At 38.7% G+C, this 22,678-nt stretch overlaps 4 protein-coding genes across 5 annotated transcripts; 2 read left to right on the top strand and 2 right to left on the bottom strand.

Moving 5' to 3' along the window:
- Positions 1-411: 411 nt before the first annotated feature.
- LOC112704574 (acyl-CoA-binding domain-containing protein 5) lies at positions 412-4,757 on the top strand. Of its 2 annotated transcripts, none has more exons than XM_025755731.3 (17): positions 412-991; positions 1,081-1,159; positions 1,246-1,392; positions 1,489-1,566; positions 1,669-1,773; positions 1,888-1,954; positions 2,034-2,095; positions 2,214-2,353; positions 2,432-2,558; positions 2,661-2,775; positions 2,870-2,958; positions 3,075-3,158; positions 3,241-3,304; positions 3,402-3,598; positions 3,709-4,212; positions 4,306-4,365; positions 4,444-4,757. In XM_025755731.3, the coding sequence occupies exons 1-17, from the start codon at positions 954-956 to the stop codon at positions 4,525-4,527; spliced, it is 2,040 nt and encodes a 679-aa protein (XP_025611516.1). In that variant the 5' UTR covers positions 412-953; the 3' UTR covers positions 4,528-4,757. The 2 variants fall into 2 exon arrangements, with proteins under 2 accessions (XP_025611516.1, XP_025611515.1); XM_025755730.3 differs by having other exon boundaries at positions 647-991; positions 3,396-3,598.
- Positions 4,758-4,889: 132 nt separating this feature from the next.
- LOC112704605 (uncharacterized) lies at positions 4,890-6,066 on the bottom strand. The gene has a single exon (XM_025755732.3). The coding sequence runs from the start codon at positions 6,064-6,066 to the stop codon at positions 4,894-4,896; it is 1,173 nt and encodes a 390-aa protein (XP_025611517.1). The 3' UTR covers positions 4,890-4,893.
- Positions 6,067-6,917: 851 nt separating this feature from the next.
- Positions 6,918-8,623, top strand: LOC140174849 (uncharacterized). Its single transcript, XM_072201234.1, has 4 exons — positions 6,918-7,396; positions 7,507-8,122; positions 8,216-8,275; positions 8,354-8,623. Exons 1-2 carry the CDS (start codon positions 7,205-7,207, stop codon positions 7,822-7,824), a joined length of 510 nt encoding a protein of 169 aa, XP_072057335.1. The 5' UTR covers positions 6,918-7,204; the 3' UTR covers positions 7,825-8,122; positions 8,216-8,275; positions 8,354-8,623.
- Positions 8,624-8,791: 168 nt separating this feature from the next.
- On the bottom strand, positions 8,792-9,964 carry LOC112760718 (transcription termination factor MTERF8, chloroplastic). The gene has a single exon (XM_025808143.1). It carries the CDS (start codon positions 9,962-9,964, stop codon positions 8,792-8,794), a length of 1,173 nt encoding a protein of 390 aa, XP_025663928.1.
- Positions 9,965-22,678: the final 12,714 nt, after the last annotated feature.

Raw genomic sequence — 22,678 nt, 5'->3', positions numbered from 1 at the left:
TAGATCAAAGATTTTTAATAGACAAATTTTTTTTATTGTCTATAAACTAATCTTTAATCTATTCCATAAAATAGAAAAAGAAAAAATATATTAAGATCATAGTCATGAGAATTGGATAAAATTGACCGATTTAAATAAAAGAATTAATTGACAATAAATTGATTAATCGATCGTATTGGTATAATTTTCTAGTGATTATTTAATTTATAATAATAAAGTATAAAAAAATATTTTTTAATATATATTATATTCATTTTAATTCTGATTAAATCTCACTTAAACATTTAAACTCTTAATTTGATCGCTTTAATAACCAATTTCGATTTTTTTTGCAATGCAGTGCAAACTAATATGGAAATATATCCAATTTATTAGCCCTAAAATTGAATGATGAGAGGAAAGGACAGCTCCAATTATAGAGCAAGCAAATAGCAACCATGCCCATGACAATGACTCAGCAGAATACAATACTTACAAACCTGGAGAAAAGTTGATAGTGACAAAGACGAGCAATTTATTCATTTAAGTATTAAAAAACCTCAGTTTTTCACAAAAAGTAATATCGTTTTAAATGAAAAAAAAAATATTTTATCATTTATTTTTTATTACTCATTAGATAATCTTTCAAAAAAATACACAAAAATTCGTTTATTGTTTACTGGTGCATTTGTTTTTGTGTCCCACATGATTAATATACAATTATTGATTAGGAAGTGAAGTGAAGTGAATCCATATTGTGCGGAAGAAAATAGTGACCTCACTGCTATGAGTTTTTGTCTCATCGTGCTACTTGCTTTATCAATTAATACTCATTTATTAAATTAAACAATGTTGTTCATCCACCATAACCATAACCATAACCCTTAACAACCAGCAATCATTTTCTCTTTGTTTTCCTTCTTCACTTGCTGGTTGCCACTTGCCTCATCAGAAGAAACAAATCCTTTTTCGAAATGTTCGGTTTCTCTCGTCGCCGTACCAAACTTGCCCGGTAAAACCCCTCTTTCTTTTCTCTTTGATTCTTTTGAAGTTTGCTTCAATTAATTAATGTGTTGAACTTGAACGTGTACTGTAATGTAGATTGAAGGTGCAGCTTTCTGACTCAACTCAGGGAATTAGGAGTCCCGTCAGGAACCCCAAACGAAATGGAACCACCAATGTAGTAATTTTCCTTTTACTTTTTCTTATGTAAGAAATGGTAGCAATATATAAAGTCTTAAGCTTGTTTGCTTTTATTCATTTCAGGGTGAAGGTGAAGGTGAAGGAGAAGAAGGAACAAGTGGTCATTCTGATGAGAATTATTGCCACACTTCATCTCAACCACAGTCAACCACCTCAGATAATTGGATGGTCTTGTCAATTGCAGGGGATAAACCAACTCCTAGATCCAATGTTTGTATTCTTCTTCTTCTTCTTCTTAGTGTATTTTGTGGAATTTTTGTTGTTAGGTACTAATTGAATTGAGGTATTATTATTCATTGTGAATAGCATGCAGCAGCTGTGGTTGGGAACAAGATGATAGTGGTTGGTGGCGAATCTGGAAATGGATTCTTAGATGATGTGCAGGTGTGAGTCTTGGAGATTGTTGATCAACATTGGCTAGTTAATGGGTTGTTTGTTGGTTTCTTCATATAACTGTTTTTTATTGCTATTTATCTCTATTATCAGGTGCTGAATTTCGACACATTTTCGTGGACCACAGCATCGTCGAAGCTTTACTTGTCGCCAAGCAGTCTGCCGCTGAAGATTCCAGCATGCAAGGGTCATTGTTTGGTAAATACGCCCTGTTAGCAGCATATTCTCACTAAGTGTTCTGCATTGAATGGATATATCATTAAAATTTTCTTGCTGCATCAATTCTCTCATAGTTGATGATAATTTGGGCAGGTTTCTTGGGGAAAAAAGGTACTTCTAATTGGAGGGAAGACAGATCCAGAAAGTGACAAGATTTCAGGTTCAGCTTTGTGCCCTTTACATCCAATTGATCTGTTCATGTTGTGTTATTGATCTAATTATATTTTTGATGTTTGTAGTATGGGCATTTGATACAGAGATTGAGTGCTGGTCACTAATGGAGGCAAAGGGAGACATACCGGTACCAATTTCTACTAATAATTATGCAAATACCCTGTGCATATCATGATTCATAACTGAATAAATATCTTCACAGAAATAACACTAGGCAGTACTGATAAAGATTTTATTCTTTGTAGGTTGCTCGAAGTGGTCATAGTGTTGTTATGGCAAACAGTGTTTTAATATTGTTTGGCGGCGAAGATGCAAAAAGAAGGAAACTGAATGATCTACATATGTTTGATCTCAAGTCCTTGACATGGCTTCCTCTTCACTACACGTATGTGTGTTTCAGGCTACTCTTGGACTTAAATGTGATTATATAGTCATAATCACTTTGCATAAATGTTACTTGCAGCGGAGCCGCTCCTTGTCCAAGATTCAACCATGTAGCTTCTCTTCATGATGACAAAATTTTATACATATTTGGAGGATCATCAAAATCCAGAACCTTAAATGACTTATATTCACTCAACTTTGAAACAGTGAGTCGAATGTCAAAGTCTCAAATGGAATTGATTCATTTCTGCTAGTGCAGATTAAATCTCATCCACTATATAATTTGATGAAAATGAATGCTTCTTCAGATGGCATGGTCAAGAGTGAAGATTCAAGGTTTCCATCCATCACCTAGAGCTGGTTGTTGTGGAGTTCTCTGTGGTACTAAATGGTATATTACAGGGGGTGGAAGCAAGAAAAAACGTATGTATAATTCTGGAACAGGTAGTCGTTCTTCATAATACCAAACTAAATCATAACACATTTTAGATAATTTGTTATTCTCTACATTTTGCAGGAGATGGAGAGACTTTGATATTTGATATCGTTAAAAGTGAATGGTCTGTGGCATTTACAGCACCTCCATCTTCAATCATTACCAGCAGGGTGGGTTACATTTATTGTTCCCATGCCATGTTTAGTTATCATTTCTCTGTTATATTGAAATCCTCGTTTTGCGATTGATAATTTAACATTGTGCTTATAAGAACTTTGTATAGCAGGGTTTCAGTCTGGTATATGTGCAGCACAAGGAAAAGGACTTTCTTGTTGCATTTGGAGGGTCCAGAAAAGATCCAACAAATCAGGTCTGTCAAAAAGTATTAGGAAGTTAGTGTTTGATTTCAATTTTGTTGAACCTAATAACCTTTTTTCTTCTTAATTTAACAGGTGGAAGTGCTGATAATGGAAAAGAATGAATTGGCGCAGGGAAGACGATCAAGTCTGAGTAAAGGTCTAGCATCTATATTGGAAAATTATTCATCATCCAATAGATAGATTGGCCCCTCAAACTGATGATACCTCTTTTTTTTTTTTTGACAAAGGTTTAGTTGACTCTGCTAGACAAAATCTAGCATCTGCAATTGAACATGGTTCTGGTAGGAAATCCTTGTCAGAGTCCCTGGTTCAAGATTCTAATTTCCCACCTACCAATCTCTCTTCCCTTCCCAAGCAATTCGAGCTCGACAAAGAATACAATACAGATGTCAAGATTGACAAGAACTCTGATCAAGGTTCTTTCCCTCAGGTAAAACACATCTAAATATCATTAGTATTTATTATTCCAAAATATGTCTGATAAAAGTGGGGCGGGGGTAGATGAAACACGATAGTAGTTTAATTTGTCATACATTTCAGGTAGCAGATCAGAGAAGAAATGAAGTTGATTATGGTAATCATGGAGCGAAGATGAATGTGGAGGAAAAACAGTTATTGCTATCTGAAATTTTAAATCAGCAAAACCAAGGATTTGAAAACATCAGACTAGAAGGCGATGATGCTTCGTTTCTTGATAGCAATAAATTTGGATCTCTGTCTACTTCAGCTTTGTACCATTACTATGAAAGTAAAATGGCGGCTCTGATAAGGAAAAATGGAATTCTAGAGGGACAACTGGCGGCATCTCTCGCAAACAAAGAAGCCGCAGAGAAAAGCTTAGCATCTGCTATTAAAAGCCGGAACGAAATGGAGACAAAACTAGGCGAGGCACTGAAGGAGATGGAATCACTGAGAGAAAAGCTGGGGGGTTTAGAGTTAGCACAAGAAGAGGCTAACAACCTATCAAGCATGGTCCATTCGGATAATGTACGGCTCGAACACGATGTGGCCTTCCTCAAGGCTGTTTTAGATGATACACAAAAGGTACATAACATTAACCCACACTTTGATGGAAAAAGCACTTGGATCAATCATTTTATACAATAATGTAATCGGCTGATTGAGTTTTTGTTGTAGGAGCTGCACTCAACCAGAGGTGTGATTGCTGGAGAGAGAGCCAGGGCATTCCAACTACAGGTATAAATATAACTATTTGTATTGATTACTAGCCTTAGCTGTGTCATTCATAACATAACTTCCTTCTTGTACGCACAGTACGAAGTATTTCATCTCAAACAGAGATTGCAATCAGTGGAGAATCGAGAACCTACTCCAAGGAAACCTTTTCATCTGCAGTGAAGTGAAGTGGGTAGTTTAAGAGTAGTTATTAATAAACATTTAAATCAGTTAATGTGATCTTTATTTTCTTTAAACAATTTGTGATCTAGTGATATAGTGGGTAATAGTAACTGCCATTATGTTAAGGGGAATAAACTAACAGGTAGAGGAATGTAAAAATGGTATTTGTCTTTTTCTCTTATTTGATAAACGACTTAATAAATCAGAAATCCGCTTGTCCTTTTCTCTTATTTTATTTAACTAAAAATCCAATTCCAGTTGCCACCTTAAAAGTTCTGATATTGTTTATTGCTCCTGAATATTGAAAAGCTAATGAACTATAACCAGCAAAATGAATGCAAAATATCAAAGGAGAACTCATAGGCATCAAGACATCAATTTACTATCCATTACTGGAAGATTCATTTTCTCATGATACAGCGTCAATAAGTCGGGAGCATGATCCTTGTCACGATTAACATACTTCTTAAAAAACTCCTCTTCAGAAACATAATATGCAGAAGCATGCCTGCCACTCCTAATGACACCATTGGAGATAAGAATCTTCATGACAGCAGCCCTCGGAACAATCCTTTTGTCCAAATCCAGCGAGAGAAGAACCGGATTATTGGTTACTTCAGCAGGCTCCCAACCGAGTTCTTTGACAAAGAATCCAATGCAGGCCTCAATTTTCTGCACAGATTTGAGCATACAGAAAGGGTGCTTCACAAAAGCCTCACGAATGTTGTCATCAGTTAATCCAAAACTCTTGTACAACTCAACTTTCTTATCCCACATGGACTTTGGAAGAAACTTAGCATACAATGCAGCAACAAAATTAGACTTGTTGGGATCAACCCCCATTTTAATGACTTCATCTACAATACTCTTAAGGCGAACTTCAGAATTGAATACAAGCAAGCAAGGCCACTGGCGAATCAGCCATGACATGCTTATCTCACGGACTCCTAAATCAACCAACAAGTTAATATTTGGAAGCGTCCTGGAACAAGTTAAAATTTGGACAGCGCGTAAGATAGAAGCAACGGTCCTTTGTTCAGAACGAATGAAATTGTTCAAAAAATCGAAAGTGGGGATCAGGTGTTTCTCTAAGCTTCTTTTCAAGATTAGAGGGTTGCGCTCGATGAGGCAGGCAAGTTGCGATTTTGAAGCACCTTTGGAGATGAGGAACTCGAGCTTGGGCAAGATGGTCTCTGTGGGTTTGCTGGCGAGAACCTTGGGGGATCTCCGAATGACATTGTGAATCTGCAAATCTGAGAAACCGAAGCTCCTGAAGAGTGCGATGACTGAGTCGGGTTTCTCGGGACTCTTTAAAAGGACGTACTTCGAAGCACGAAGAGCGGAATCTGGGAGGAACCCACAATTGTTGACGAGGTAATTCACCGTAAAGGATTGTTTTTCCAGGGTTTTTGTGACTGTAGCGTAATTGGGAGCAGGGAATGGGGAAGAAGGTGAAGGGATCAGAAATGAGGTTGATGGGGTTCTTGTGATGACTGTAAGGTGGTACAAGAACAGGTTTTTGAGACAAGATCCCCGCATGAGTTCTAATTTTTTTGACAGAGTAAAATGGGAGAAGGGATAAACCCTAAATAGGGATTCAGGAGGAGAAGAAAAACGATTTATTAAGACGGGCTCGATCTAATAGTTAAAATATCGTGTGAAATTAGCACTTGCTGAGTTGGGCCCACAGCCTAAGGCCCAAGATGGCAAGATGAAGTCCAAAGGTGCAAGCTATCGAGGGGCATTCTTGTCCAATATGTTTGACCGATCTGGCCGCTGCTACCACGCTTACTGCACCGACTGCATCCGCCGTTGGAGTCACGTGCGCAGAGCGTGCCCTCTCTTCCAGAACCTTCCCGCAAGCACTTCGATGGCGTGCTAGGTATGCTAACAACAATTCAATTCAATTCAATTCAATTGACTGATATGATTTGGGAATTGGGGTTTTGTAGCATATACAATCAAAGGCTGAAACCAGATTATGCATCGCTAAGGTGTCTTGAGCCAGGATGCAAAGGCTTCTCTTTTTCTCCTTTCTCATTTTCAACTCTTAGTTGCAGTTACATTCTTACTGTCAATGAGTCTTTAACTGTTTAAATTTTCAGAATGGAACAAGAAGAGATGAAAAGGGAAATTCTACAATTGATTGAATCATGGATAATGAGGGAGCTACAAGAGAAGGCGATCTTCATGTTGGACCTCTTAGTCCATTCCTACATGATAAAGCCACCATCTTTTCGCATGAGCTAAGCTACTTGACTCTCTTGATTCTGACCAATTTTCAATTGGTAAGAGGGTTGTCACAACATGGATACCTACGATGAACAATTACTGTTGGTGATGATGCCTTCCCACAACTATGAATTATGATAACAAATCTCTTGGTGATGATGCTTATTCATGTTCCTTGTTGGTGTTGGTGCATGTTGCAAACTTTCAGTAGCATCCGAACTAGTGTACAACATTTGTATGATAATAATAATACTGTCAAACATTTAAAAAGAACATGTGTTGCTGATTCACGTCCAATTCAATCCGTTTCCTACGATGTCAAATGTAATTAGTTCAAGGTGCGTTGGTGTAAAAAGACCAGCCTTGTAAATAATATTTATGCACATTGACTGTATCATCTCTATTAAATGGTAATTTGTGTAGCCAAGCTGATAAATCTTTGTGCATGGACATGATAAATCTAGCATCTGCAATTGAACATGGTTCTGGTAGGAAATCTTTGTCAGAGTCCCTGGTTCAAGATTCTAATTTCCCACCTACCAATCTCTCTTCCCTTCCCAAGCAATTCGAGCTCGACAAAGAATACAATACAGATGTCAAGATTGACAAGAACTCTGGTCAAGGTTCTTTCCCTCAGGTAAAACACATCTAAACATCATTAGTATTTATTATTCCAAAATATGTCTGATAAAAGTGGGGCGGGGGTAGATGAAACACAATAGTAGTTTAATTTGTCATACATTTCAGGCAGCAGATCAGAGAAGAAATAAAGTTGATTATGGTAATCATGGAGCGAAGATGAATGTGGAGGAAAAACAGTTATTGCTATCTGAAATTTTAAATCAGCAAAACCAAGGATTTGAAAACATCAGACTAGAAAGCGATGATGCTTCATTTCTTGAAAGCAATAAATTCGGATCTGTGTCTACTTCAAGTTTGTACCATTACTATGAAAGTAAAATGGCGGCTCTGATAAGGAAAAATGGAATTCTAGAGGGACAACTGGCGGCTTCCCTCGCAAACAAAGAAGCCGCAGAGAAATGCTTAGCATCTGCTAAACCCTAAACCCATTGGCCAGCGGCAAACCCTTAAATGGAGCTCAGTACCGCGGCGGATTAGTCCTTGGCCTGCCGGGCTGGGGGATACCGTGAGAAACCAAAAAAAAAAAAAAGCCGGAACGAAATGGAGACAAAACTAGGCGAGGCACTGAAGGAGATGGAATCACCGAGAGAAAAGCTGGGGGGTTTAGAGTTAGCACAAGAAGAGGCTAACAACCTATCAAGCATGCATGGTCCATTCGGATAATGTACGGCTCGAGCTCGATGTGGCCTTCCTCAAGGCTGTTTTAGATGATACACAAAAGGTACATAACATTAACCCACACTTTGATGGAAAAAGCACTTGGATCAATCATTTTATACAATAATGTAATCGGCTGATTGAGATTTTGTTGTAGGAGCTGCACTCAACCAGAGGTGTGATTGCTGGAGAGAGAGCCAGGGCATTCCAACTACAGGTATAAATATAACTATTTGTATTGATTACTAGCCTTAGCTGTATCATTCATAACATCACTTTCTTGTTGTACACACAGTATGAAGTATTTCATCTCAAACAGAGATTGCAATCAGTGGAGAATCGAGAACCTACTCCAAGGAAACCTTTTCATCTACAGTGAAGTGAAGTGGGTAGTTGAAGAGTAGTTACTAGTTAACCATTTAAATCAGTTAATGTGATCTTTATTTTTTTTTTTTAACAATTTGTGATCCAGTGATATAGTGGGTAATGGTAACTGCCATTATGTTAATGTGAATAAACTAACAGGTAGAGGAAATGTAAAAATGGTATTTGTCTTTTTCTCGTATTTTATTTAACTAAATCTAATTCCAGTTGCCACCTTAAAAGTTCTGATATTGTTTATTGCTCCTGAACATTGAAAAATTAATGAACTATAACCAGCAAAATGAATGCAAAATATCAAAGGAGAACTCATAGGCAACTAGACTGAAATTCAAAAAGGAATCCACAAAACTCAAGACATCAATTTACTATCCATTACTGCAATATTCATTTTCTCATGATACAGCTTCAATAAGTCGGGAGCATGATCCTTAGCACGATTAACATACTTCTTAAAGAAGTCCCCTTCAGAAACATAATATGCAGAAACATGCCTGCCACTCTTAATGACACCATTGGAGATAAGAATCTTCATGACAGCAGCCCTCGGAAGAACCCTTTTGTCCAAATCCAGCGAGAGAAGAACCGGATTATTGGTTACTTCAGTAGGCTTCCAACCGAGTTCTTTGACAAAGAGTCCAATGCAGGCCTCAATTTTCTGCACAGATTTGAGCATACAGAAAGGGTGCTTCACAAAAGCCTCACGAATGTTGTCATCAGTTAATCCAAAACTCTTGTACAACTCAACTTTCTTATCCCACATGGACTTTGGAAGAAACTTAGCATACAATGCAGCAACAAAATTAGACTTGTTGGGATCAACCCCCATTTTAATGACTTCATCTATTATACTGTTAAGGCGAACTTCAGAAGTGTATAGAATCAACCAAGGCCACTGGCGAATTAGCCATGACATGCTTGTCTCACGGACTCCTAAATCAACCAAGAAGTTAATATTTCGAAGCGTCCTAGAACAAGTTAAAATTTGGCCAGCGCGTACGATAGAAGCAACGGTCCTTTGTTCAGAACGAATGAAATTGTTCAAAAAATCGAAAGTGGGGATCAGGTGTTTCTCTAAGCTTCTTGTCAAGATTAGAGGGTTGAGCTCGATGAGGCGGGCAAGTTGCGATTTTGAAGCACCTTTTGAGATGAGGAACTCGAGCTTGGGCAAGATGGTCTCTTTGGGTTTGCTGGCGAGAACCTTGGGTGATCTCCGAATGACATTGTGAATCTGCAAATCTGAGAAACCGAAGCTCCTGAAGAGTGCGATGACTGAGTCGGGTTTCTCGGGACTCTTAAAAAGGACGTCTTTCGAAGCATGAAGAGCGGAATCTGGGAGGAACCCACAATTTTTCACGAGGTAATTCACCGTAAAGGATTGTTTTTCCAGGGTTTTTGTGACTGTGGCGTAATTGGGAGCACGGAATGGGGAAGATGGTGAAGGGATCAGAAATGAGGGTGATGAGGTTCTTGTGATGACAGTGAGATGGTACAAGAACAGGCTTTTGAGACAAGATCCCCGCATGAGTTCTAATTTTTTTGACAGATCGATGAGTGAGTAAAATGGGAGAAGAGATAAACCCTAAATTGGGACTCAGGAGGAGAAGAAAAACGAATTATTAAGACGGAATTAGGGTCCGTTTGGATAGTTTGGATAGGATCAAAAGTTTTTTTTTTTAATTTATGAAAAGGTATAATTTCTAAAATTAGATTACAACTTTTTAAAAAATTATTTTAGTACTTATAAATAAGTTATGACTTCTCTTGTAATATTTTTTTATTATTTTTATTTTAAAATAAGTATTTTTAGAACTAAAAAATTGTAATATTTTTTTATTATTTTTATTTTAAAATAAGTATTTTTAGAACTAAAAAATCAAATGCAAAATAACTTATTTATAAGTTTTTTCTAATATAAGTATTTATTGTTTAAATTATTTTTTTCAAAGAAGTTTAATTAAGTGTTTGTTTGGATGTCATTATTTTGATAAAAAAATTATTTTTTAACGTGTTTGATAAATTTTTAATAGTAAAAGTAAAAATACTAAAAAGATAAAAAAAAAATTTTGAGAAGCTGTAATTTATATTTTTTTAAAAGATCTTTTTTTCCTTAAAAAAGATGTTTTTCATGTAATAAATAAACAAAAAATATTTTTATACTGTTATACCCAAATATAATTGATAGATAAAAAATTTTTTGTATGAGATATCCAAATATAAAATTACTTTTATTTTTTCATAAGATCTTTTAAAAAAAAGACAACTCAAAAAAATATTTTTTTCTTAAAAATTCACCCCATACAAGCTCTAAGTTATTTATCCAAATTGGGTCTTAATATACTAAAACTGAATTTTCTTTTCAGTAATTAAAGTTAGCTGTCAATTTTTCGTCAACTCTTTTTCCTCCCAAATGAAAATACTATTTTTTTCTAAATTTATTTAAAAATATCTTTATTATACTTATATTACAATTAGCATTCAATAAATAATGTATGATTATACTAATTTAAAAATATTTTTATTATAATTATATAAAATTAATATTTAATGTATTATCAACTAATGAAAATGATGTATCAATTCCTCATAAATTTATTTTTTTTCAAAATAAAAGTACTATTCTTTCTTCTAAATTTATTTTAAAAAACTATTCTTATTATAATTAATTAATTATATTATAATATTATAATTATATTACAATTTGCATTAATAAATAATACATGATTATAATAATTTAAAAAATATTTTTATTATAATTATATAAAATTAATATTTAATGCATTATTAAACTACTTATCAATCGAAAATATTTTTAGTCATTTTAATTATATTGATGCAATTCTAATTCTCATTCATTTTACAATAATTTTATTAATGACAAATTATTACATTAATGGTGACCCATTTATATTAATAATAATAATAATAATAATAATAATAATAATAATAATTACCAAACATTGTCAAATTATTATTATTATTATTATTATTATTATTATTAAATGCTAAAATAATTACGAAACATTGTCTACCTAACTTCAATTAGTTAACAAATTTAATTTTAGTTGCTAGATTTTATTTTTTACATAATTATGTTAATTGTCAATAATTATACATCAAATTAGCATTTAATACATAATTATGTTAATTGTCAATATTTTTTATAATTATACATCAAATCAGCATTTAATACATAATTATGTTAAGGTTTAATTACTCTGTTGGTCCCTATAGTTTCGCAAAATTTTCAATTAGGTCCGTATACTTTTTTTTCCTTTTAATTGAGTCCTTGCACCATATTTTTTTAATTGGGTCCCTATATTTTTTTTTCCTTTTATTTAGGTCCATATACAAATTCTTTTTTTTTAGTTGGGTCCCTATAAAATTAAGTCAAATTAGTACTAAGAAGGACTTAATTGAAAAATAAATTAGTGCAAGGACTCAATTAAAAAAAAAGTATAAGGACCTAATTGAAAATTTCACGAAACTATAGGGACCAACAAAGTAATTAAACCTTATGTTAATTGTCAATAATTTTAATTTTCAATCATTGTAATATATATAATTTTAAATTAATCGAAATTTTTTGCAAGTTGATATTGATATCTACCTTAAAAAATTAAAACAAAAATCTATGATTCTAATCATGATAAAAATGTATATGATATGATAATGACTTATTAAATCATGATAAATATATAATGTATAACGTAAATAATAAAAAAATTAACTTAATAATAACTAATTTATATAATTATTTTTGTTCTAATAAAGGCTATATATAATGTTTTTTGTGGTTCATGAGCCTAGATTTGAGAGTCAACTCATTTTTTTAATTTATTATTTTTCTTTGACTACTTTATAGAATAAGAATGTATTCTTCGTTTTTTATCGAAGTTGATCCTTTTAAGATACAATTTATAATTTTTTATAGTATTTTTATATACTCATTCTATTATATCATTCTTTTGATAATTGAATGATTGTTGTTACTCTAACTTATTCTTTTCGTCTAATGTTTCATTGCGATTGTCTTTTGCTACAATCGTTTACAATGCACCACATCCATCAAATACTATCTCAAGTTGTATTCATTGATTCGGGTTCTAATTACATGGATGTAAGTGTTCAAAGAAGTGGTAATAAACTTTATTTTACCGAATAATGGTTGGATCTACTCATATATTATGACTAACAATAACCTAATGGAATGTGGACTAAATACCTATTTTGATCCTTGAGATTTATGCGATTATCCATTTTGGTCCTCGAAATTCAAAATTATCTATATTGGTCCTCCAGATTCAAGTCCGGGCACCAATGTGGTCCCTCGACTCTTTCTGGCGATGACTAGACAAACAGAATATTGAGATGACATCCTCCCTGCCATGCTAGATGATGAGTAAACGATTTCATATACCCTTGGCACCCAAACAAGTCAGAGATGAAGAATAGTGGAGGTAGAGAAGAAGAAGAATACTTTATTTTCGGTCTCCATCGTTTCTTCTCCCTTCATATATAAAGCGACGATATTTTTGACTTGTTTGGGTGCCAAGGATAAACGACATCGTTTACTCATCATCCAGCGTGGTAGGGAGGGTGACATCTCAGCATTCTGTTTGTCTAGTTATTGCCGGAAAGAATCGAGGGACCACATTGGTGCTTGGATTTGAATCTGGAGGACCAGCATAGGTAATTTTAAATTTCGAGGACCAAAATGGGTAATCGCATAAATCTCAGGGATCAAAATGAGAAATTGTTTCCATGGAACTTTGTAGGCCAAGTTCAAGTTTCATCCCCTTCATGCTTTTTACGTCTGCTCGAAAATCTTCGAAGTGGAGCACGTAATGAGATTGAATTTTCTCAATTAAAGTTCAGTTTTGGTAAATTTGTGTCAAACTCGAAGATGCGATTTCAACGATTGGTAATATATTCAAGTTTTTTTATTTTAAGTTTTTCGTAATTAAAATAATTTTATAATATATTGTGATTTTTTTCAGAAATTATCGACCTTATTTGTATCAATGCAATGTTATTGAGAGGAATAAAGGCTAGTTTAGTTTCTCGCTGTGGCAATTATATACTTGCCACATTGCATAGATTGCGGATGATGAAGCTTATTTAACAAGGGATTGTCTGAATTTGCATGAATTCTAAATGTTCGAACATATGATGTTGTTTCAATTGGTTGCCGTTACGAGAATGACTCTAATCTATACATGTCTAAAAACTAGAATAGATTAAGCATTATTTAAGTAATTTAGTTCTAATATTGGTATTTGATTAAATTAGTTTTAAATTAATTTAAATTTAAATTGTTCATACCCTGGCCCAATAGTAAAGGCCCAGGTCCAAATAAAAGGCCTAATCCCACGGATTAAGTCTCACCCAATACCTACCTTCGTCCTATGAAGTCGGTTCTCACCACGACTTGCTCTAAAGAAGTCGGGTACGAGGGTTAGCTGGCAGATAAACACTCATTCAAATGAGTAACTGCCCCTAGAATCTCTCTAACCACTTTCAAGAGTCATATCCTAACCTCCCTAAGATAATGGGACGATTAACACCCTAAAAATGTGGCACTACTCCAACGGTGGTTATTGGTTCACCACTATAAATACACTGACACCCCTCAAGTATCTCTAAGTTCCAATACATTCAAAAACCTGCTTAAACCTTTGCTGACTTAGGCATCGGAGTGTCTTTGCAGGTACCACCCCCCATTCTTTCACACACACAAGTCGGACGGAGGTTCCCGAGTTGCAGATCCACTTGAAGCCTCATCCTTCATACGTTTGGGCCAACCAACGCCATCCAGCCCATTAATCTCCGGTTACCCACCGTAACATTGGCGCCGTTGCCGGGGACCCGAGAGATCAACCAGTGATGGCGGACAGATCCCCCGAAGAGGGTCATGTGGAGTCAGATTCTGAACAAGAGAATCTGGACAAAGGTAATAATGATGCAGACTTGACCCTCCACCAGGGAACCAATGATCAACACAAGGAAGGTACCTCCGGAGTAAAAAATCCGAAGGTGAACTCTTCAGAAGGGCGCGAAACAGAGAAAGAGGGACCCTCCCATGCAACTGAACTCATGGGATTAGTCCACAGTCGCCTGGAACAGTTAGAACAAGAACGGGAGCGACAAAAAGAGACTGAAAAGAACCTAAAAGAGGAGATGGAACGACGAAAAGAGTTAGAAAGAAAACTCTTAAAGTTAGAATCCTCCCTCAAAGGTCAGAACTCCCGTGACGAGCAAGAAGAACCACCCCTAGGAGGGGAGGATCCTTTCAGTGAGGACATAATGAGGGCAAAAGTTCCGAGGAACTTCAAAAGCCCCGATATGGACCTCTACGATGGAACCACGGATCCGAAGAATCACTTAAGCAATTTCAAAAGTCGGATGTACCTAGCTGATGCTTCTGACGCTACGCGATGCAAAGCTTTTCCGACCACCCTATCGAAAGCAGCGATGAAGTGGTTCGACAGCCTCCCTCCAAAGTCGGTCACCAGTTTTGAAGACCTCTCGAGGAAGTTTTTGATAAGGTTCTCTATCCAGAAAGACGAGGTGAAACATGCGCCGAGCCTCCTGGGAATAAAGCAGGAGGTCGGAGAATCCCTACGAGCCTATATGGAAAAGTTCAATAAAGCATGTTTAGTGATTTAAAACCTGCCCACAGAGGCAGTCATAATGGGGTTAGTCAATGGACTTAGAGAAGGTCCATTCTCACAGTTCATATCTAAAAGACACCCCGTCTCTCTAAGTGATGTACAGGAAAGAGCTGAAAAGTACATCAATATGGAGGAAAATGCTAAGCTGAGAGACGTGAGTTGGCGACCTGGGCACCCTCCCTCAACAAAAGAGAGGGAGAGGGAAACCAAGAAAAAGGAAGAACTCGGTCTCGAGAGGCCAAGAAAATACCACTCTTATACTCCTCTGAAAGTTTCTATAGTGGATGTATACAGAGAGATTTGTAATACTGAAAGGCTGCCGCCCCCTAGACCCATTAAAAATAAAAAAGGGGGGAGCCGCAGCGACTACTGTGAATACCATAAAATATATGGTCACTCCACAAACGACTGCTACGACCTTAAAAATGTGATAGAAAAGCTGGCTAGAGAAGGTCGGCTTGACAGGTATCTCATAGAAAGGTCGGACAGTCATGGAAAGAGAAAGCGAGATGATATGGATAGAAGAGACCCACCACCGCAGACTCCGGAGAGACATGTCCATATGATCTCAGGGGGATTCGCGGGAGGGGGACTCACCAAATCCTCTCGCAAAAGACATCTCAAAAGAGTCTACCAGGTCAGAGAGGAGTCATCCGACCTCCCTACCATTTCATTCACAAAAGAAGATGGGCAAGGAATAATCCCTAGACACGATGATCCAGTGGTAATAACCATGATCCTGGCAAATGCCCACCTCCACAGAACCCTAGTAGACCAAGGAAGCTCAGCGGACATCCTTTTTAAGCCCGCTTTTGACAAACTAGGGTTGGATGAGAAAGAGTTAAGAGCCTACCCCGACACCTTGTACGGATTAGGCGACACGCCAATAAAGCCACTGAGATTTTTGCCCCTCCAAACCACCTTTGGAAAAGGGGAAACATCAAAGACTCTAAGTATAGACTTCATAGTCATCGATGTGGGGTCAGCATATAATGCTTTAATCGGCAGAGCTACCCTTAATCGACTCAGAGCGGTGGTATCCACTCCCCACCTTTGTATGAAATTCCCGACTTCAGCGGGGATAGCAACGATAAGGGGAGATCAAAAATTGGCAAGAAAATGCTATAATGAAAGCCTAAATCTGAGAGAAAAAGGCAGAGAGGTTCACACAATAGAGCTCGGTGGTGCAAGGGCCAGAGAAGAGCTGCGACCACAACCGGGAGGAAAAACCGAGGAGATACAGGTTGGCAAAGAGGAAGGAAAAAATACTCACATAGGAGCCAACTTTGGGGAAACCCTAAAATAAGGATTGACTAAGCTCCTAAGAGACAATTCCGACCTCTTTTTCTGGAAGGCCTCCGACATGCCTAGGATAGACCCCGAGCTCATGTCCCACAAGCTCTCGGTCTACCTAGGGTCCCGAACTGTACAACAAAGAAGACGCAAGCTCGGCCCAGAACGAGCCCTGGTAGTAGGAGAGCAAGTACAGGCGCTCCTAGAAGCTGGCTTCATCAGAGAAGTCAAGTACCCAACATGGCTAGCTAATGTAGTGCTAGTCAAAAAACAAAAGGGCACATGGAGAATGTGTGTCGATTATACCGACCTAAATAAGGCATGTCCCAAGGACCCTTATCCGCTGCCGAGCATTGATACCCTAGTAGACTCCAGCTCGGGGTATCAATACTTGTCGTTCATGGACGCCTACTCGGGATATAACCAAATCCCGATGTATGAGCCAGACCAGAAGAAGACATCATTCATCACGCCCCGAGCTAATTTCTGTTACGTGGTCATGCCATTTGGATTGAAAAATGCAGGGGCCACATACCAGAGGTTGATGAATAAGGTGTTTGCCTCTCACCTTGGGAGCCTAATGGAAGTATACGTCGACGACATGTTGGTAAAGACTAAGAAAGAAGTCGACCTCTTGTCAGACCTTTCACAAGTCTTTGACACCATAAGGCTGCACGGGATGAGACTAAATCCCGCAAAGTGCGCCTTCGCAGTGGAGGCAGGGAAATTTCTAGGGTTTATGCTAACACAAAGAGGGATCGAAGCCAATCCCGATAAGTGTAGAGCTATCCTGGAGATGAAAAGCCCGACTTGTTTGAGAGAGGTCCAGCAGCTGAATGGCCGACTTGCAGCCCTGTCCAGATTCTTGGCAGGATCAGCACTAAAATCCCTTCCACTGTTCTCCTTATTGAGAAAGGGATGTCAGTTCGAATGGACCCGTGAATGCGAGGAGGCGTTCCAGGAGTTCAAAAAGTTCTTAAGCCAACCTCCTATTTTGACCCGACCCGTAGCTGGAAAAGACCTCGTCCTATACTTATCTGTAGCAGACAAGGCTGTCTCATCAGCCCTGATAAGAGAAGACGAGGTCGGCCAACATCCAGTATATTTCATCAGTAAAGTTCTACAAGGCCCTGAGCTAAGGTACCACAAACTAGAGAAGTTTGCCTACTCCTTAGTAGTAGCCTCACGAAGGCTACGGCCTTACTTTCAAGCTCACACAATAAGAGTCCGTACGAACCAACCCATGAAGCAAATCCTCCAAAAGACGGATGTTGCAGGGAGAATGGTTCAATGGGCAATAGAGCTCTTCGAGTTCGACTTAAGATATGAAACTCGGACGGCGATTAAAGCCCAATGCCTCGCCGACTTCGTTGCAGAATATGCAGGGGACCAGGAGGAAAAAACAACTACATGGAAACTCTATATAGATGGATCCTCCAACAAAACAGGAAGGGGTGCAGGCATAATATTGGTAGACGAAAGAGGAACCCAGATAAAGGTTTCCCTAAAATTTGAATTCCCAGCTTCAAATAATCAGGCAGAGTATGAAGCCTTGATTGATGGATTGAAGCTGGCAGAAGAAGTAGGTGCTACAAAGGTGATGATATACAGCGACTCACAAGTGGTGACCTCCCAAATAAGTGGAGAATATCAGACAAAGGACCCAAATATGAAGAGGTACTTGGAAAAAACTCTGGAACACCTTGGGCGCTTTGCAGAAACTGAGGTCAAGCACATAACTCGGGATCTGAATAGCAGAGCAGACGCCCTATCCAAGTTAGCAAGTACCAAGCCAGGAGGAAATAACAGAAGCCTGATCCAAGAAACTCTCCAGGAACCCTCAGTGGTAAAAGTAGAAGACAAACAAGAAATCTTTGAAGTGGTCGGATTAAACCTCGGATGGATGAACCCCTTGGTCGAATACATGAAATTCGACATCCTCCCCAAGGAGGAGAAAGAGGCTAAGAAGATCCGAAAGGAAGCACAACACTACACCTTGGTGAGAAATATTCTCTACAGAAGGGGATATCAACACCATTATTAAAGTGTGTACCGACCTCAAGAACTACCGAGGTATTAGAGGAAGTACATAATGAGATCTGCGGAAACCATCTCGGGGCGAGGTCATTAGCCAGGAAAGTGATCCGAGCTGGATTCTACTGGCCAACCTTGGAGAAAGATGCCACAGAATTTGTGAAAAAGTGCCTACCATGTCAGATGCACGCAAATTTCCACGTGGCTCCTCTAGAGGAGCTCATCAGTATCACTTCTCCATGGCCCTTTGCAAAATGGGGAATGGATTTGTTAGGTCTTTTTCCCCAAGCGCCAGGACAAGTCAAATACCTGATCGTGGGAATAGATTACTTCACAAAGTGGATAGAAGCAGAACCATTGGCCACCATCACCGCACAAAGAAGTCGGAAGTTCCTCTACAAAAATATCATCACAAGGTATGGGATACCTTATTCCATTACCACAAATAATGGGACCCAGTTCACCGACTCTACCTTTAGAAGCCTAGTAGCCAGTATGAAAATCAAACACCAGTTCACCTCGGTGGAGCACCCGCAAGCCAATGGGCAAGCCGAGGCAGCCAACAAAGTCATACTGGAAGGGCTAAAGAAAAGGTTACAAGATGCAAAAGGAGCCTGGGCTGAAGAGCTCCCACAAGTGCTATGGGCTTACAGGACGACCCCCCAATCCACCACTGGAGAAACACCCTTCCGACTAGTTTATGGCGTAGAAGCCATGATACCAATAGAAGTCAACGAACAAAGCCCAAGAGTGATTCTCCATGACGAGATCGGAAATATACAGGGGCACAAAGAGGAGCTCGACTTGCTCCCAGAAGTCCGAGAAGAAGCCCAGATAAGAGAAGCAGCGTTGAAGCAAAGGATGACTACAAGATACAACAAAAAAGTTATTCGAAGAGCATTCACCCCAAGTGACTTGGTCTTGATCAGAAACGACATTGGAGTCAACAAATCAGGGGAAGGAAAGCTCGCTGCAAATTGGAAGGGACCATACAAAGTCAATGAGGTCTTAGGAAAAGGTTATTATAAAGTGACCGACCTGAACGGCACCGAGTTACCGAGGTCGTGACATGCTTGTAATATGAAAAGGTACTACAGTTAAAAGCGAACTCTACTCCCTGATGTACTCTTTTCCCAACTTCACGATTTTTTCCCAAAATCAAAGGGTTTTTTCTGGAGATGGGTTTTTAACGAGGCATCATAGTAGGGGCTAAGGGAAATAGATTGTCAAAAATCCTTAGTAGCAATAAAGTACCTCCCCCAATTAATAAAGAACTTTTTCATCTTACAAATATCTCTTATAAATTCCTTTTTTGTTTTCTCTTTCTTTCTACGAAACGCGCCGACTTAAGCTCGACAAAACGTGAAAATCCCATGAACCGACTAGATGGTCGTCAGGATAAAACGACGAGGTACAAGTCGGTGTAAAGATGTTATATAAGTTGATCATAAGAAACTCAGAGACAATCCGACTCATAAGTCGAAATGAAAATCCGAGTAGAAAAGCTCGGAAACATTTCGACCCGTAAATCGGAATGAAGAACCGAGTAGAAGAAAAACGCATCGCAAAAATAACCTAAGACATAAAAGCTCAATAAACCACAAAGTTGAGCATAAAGTAATAGTGGAAAAAAGAGATCGAAAAACTATTGAAAAGACTGTCCTATGTTCTTAAAACGAAAAAAGCTCAGAAGAACAGACAAGTCGAATAAAAGGTTTTTGGGAAAAGGTCGAAAAGACTTCCTAAAATATCAAAAACAGAAAAGCATGCACGCATAAGGTAACTTAAACCCTTATCCAAAAAGGGTATTTATTTTTTAACTTAAACCCTTATTAAAAAATGGGTATTTTTAGTGTTTTGTTTACGGCCTTAAAAGGCCAAAAGTAAATTGTTCAAACACCACCAAAAACAAATAAAGAGTTTAAAAAAGGGGGGACCCACAGGCCGGTCCCCCAAATAGCCAACAAATTACTTTTTCTGAAGAGGAGTAGACGGATCACCACCACCAGAGTCAGGAGGAGCGCCACCAGGACCGGGAAGAGAGGCATCCATAGGAGATGAAGAGGAAGTCGGAGGAATCTGGGAAGAACCCGAAGCGTCCTTCGAGCGAGGAGGGGACTCAATAATCCTCTGCCCCCGAGTCTTCAATTCTGACTCGGAAACGATCACGGGAGCAGGGAGATCCACTATGGCACCGTCGATAACAACTTTGTCAGGATCTAAAGGAGAAAGATCCAAGTCAGGAGCGATGACTCAGACTTGCTCCTTAAAGATCCTCCAAGCCTCCTCGGCGCCATCAGCAATAGAGTCCTCCAACTCGGTATAGGCCTTCCGAGAATTCAGCAGATCATTCTTCACAGACACAAGATCATCAAATAAACTTTGGTAGCTGGCCTGCGCTGTTTTCCTCAAGTCCACCTCCATGTTGCATTGGGCTTGCAACTTTCTCTCCTTCTCCTGGAGGTTATCTCTCTCCTCCTTCAGCTTGGCGACCTCCTCCTTCAACTCCCTCTTGTGCTCCTGATATATAAGAAGCCTTCCTTCCAGCTCCTCGACCCTCGAGGTCATCCCTAAAGAGCTGAGATGAGTCTTCTCAAAAATATCCAAGAGTTTGATACAAACCCCCACCGCCTTGAGACTCTCCTCAACTAGAGTGGTAAGGTAGTGCCGAACAGAAACATCATCCATGCTTATATGAGCATGGGGGTAGATGTTCTTTCGGACGAATGCAAGAGCATCCGCCTTAACCTCACCAGAAGATCTAGACTCTAAGGTCTTGCACTTCTTCTTCTCTGGCTCAAGAGAAGGTCGAGCGGAGGGGGGCGGCTGAGAGGAAGCCGAAGAAGAAATCACGATGGGTTGGGAAGGAGTCCCAACGTTCTGAGGAGGAGGAGGAGGAGAGATAACCGCCTTGACGCCACCAGTCCTGGCGCGAGACCTTGCTTTGGCCTCTTGGACTCTCTGGTAATACTCTTGAGCATTTGTCTTCGCCATCTCTGAAAAGAAACAATAGCTAATAGATTAGACAAGTCGGAAAGACCAGTCAGACAAGTCGGAAATCTAACAAACAAGTAAAAGCTACCTAGCTATGCCCGGACAAAGGTCGGAGACCCCTGGAAAAACTTTTTAGTGTCCAAATATGGGGCCCTCCCCCACACTTCTCGGAGGAACCCCACAATGGCCGCTTCTACTTCATCCAGGTCGTCAAGACCATATTTCTTGCAAGGGGAGGCCTCCAGCCAGTATAGAGGAAAGCGAGGAGAAGAATTATCATCCAGAAAAAAGGGGTAGTGACCCTCTATAGCTTGCACTTTGAAAAAATAATTTTTAAAGTCATGGAAGGATTCGTCAAAAAGGGTGAAAACTCTCCGACCCTGTATGGCTCGGAAAGACACCCACTGTTGCTTATTGTTTAGCCCACTGAAGGGTTTGGTCATATGAAAGAGATAGAAAAAAATCCTCAGAGAGGTCGGGAACTCCAAAGCCTGGCTAATAAATTGATAAATTTTCAAAAAATCCCAAGAGTTGGGGTGAAGCTAGGTAGGGGCAACTCGACAGTGATGCAAAACAGACATCTCAAAGTCTGAAAAAGGAATAAAAATACCCAAACGGGTGATCATACACTCATACATAAAGAAAAAATGAGGGGCCGCCTCATTGGCCATCCCAAAGTAAACCCGGTCTTCTGGACCCCGGACTACCAACTCGTACTTCGGCTCGTCCTCCTCAGAAGTACAAATTCTGTGGCGAGTACGAAGGTGGGTGATAAACTCAGTATCGACCAAGGGTTCCTCCCCTAGGACCGTAACATCAACCCACTGAGAAAGAACATCTACGGAAGCCATTTCTTTTTCTTAAAAAGGTAACAAAAACCTACAAGGGAAAAAGAAAAGAAAAATAAAAAACACGGTCTCTAAAGGGAGGGAATACGGAACTAAAGTCTACAAACCAACCTATCTACAAAATAAAGGCATGCAAATAGAAAAGCATGTTACAGAAAGAGCTAACCTTTATCTGAAAATGAGGGTTGGAGGAAGAAAAAGCCTTCGAAAACACAAGAATGCAGCACGAACGAATGAAGGAAAAATTTGAAAAATCGCAGAAATGAAACAATGAAAGAGAGGGAAAGTATTTATAAGTACGTTGGGGGCACAATGGTAAAAACGGGGCAGTCATTAATGAGAATACACCGTTACCAAGACCATCAATCCCTACGCACATCCCTAACGGACACGACG

Source organism: Arachis hypogaea, chromosome 1, assembly GCF_003086295.3.
Source record: "Arachis hypogaea cultivar Tifrunner chromosome 1, arahy.Tifrunner.gnm2.J5K5, whole genome shotgun sequence".
NCBI classification, from domain to species: Eukaryota; Viridiplantae; Streptophyta; class Magnoliopsida; order Fabales; family Fabaceae; genus Arachis; species Arachis hypogaea.
The sequence above is the reverse complement of the archived record's forward strand: the minus strand, read 5'-3'. Positions and strand labels throughout refer to the sequence as shown.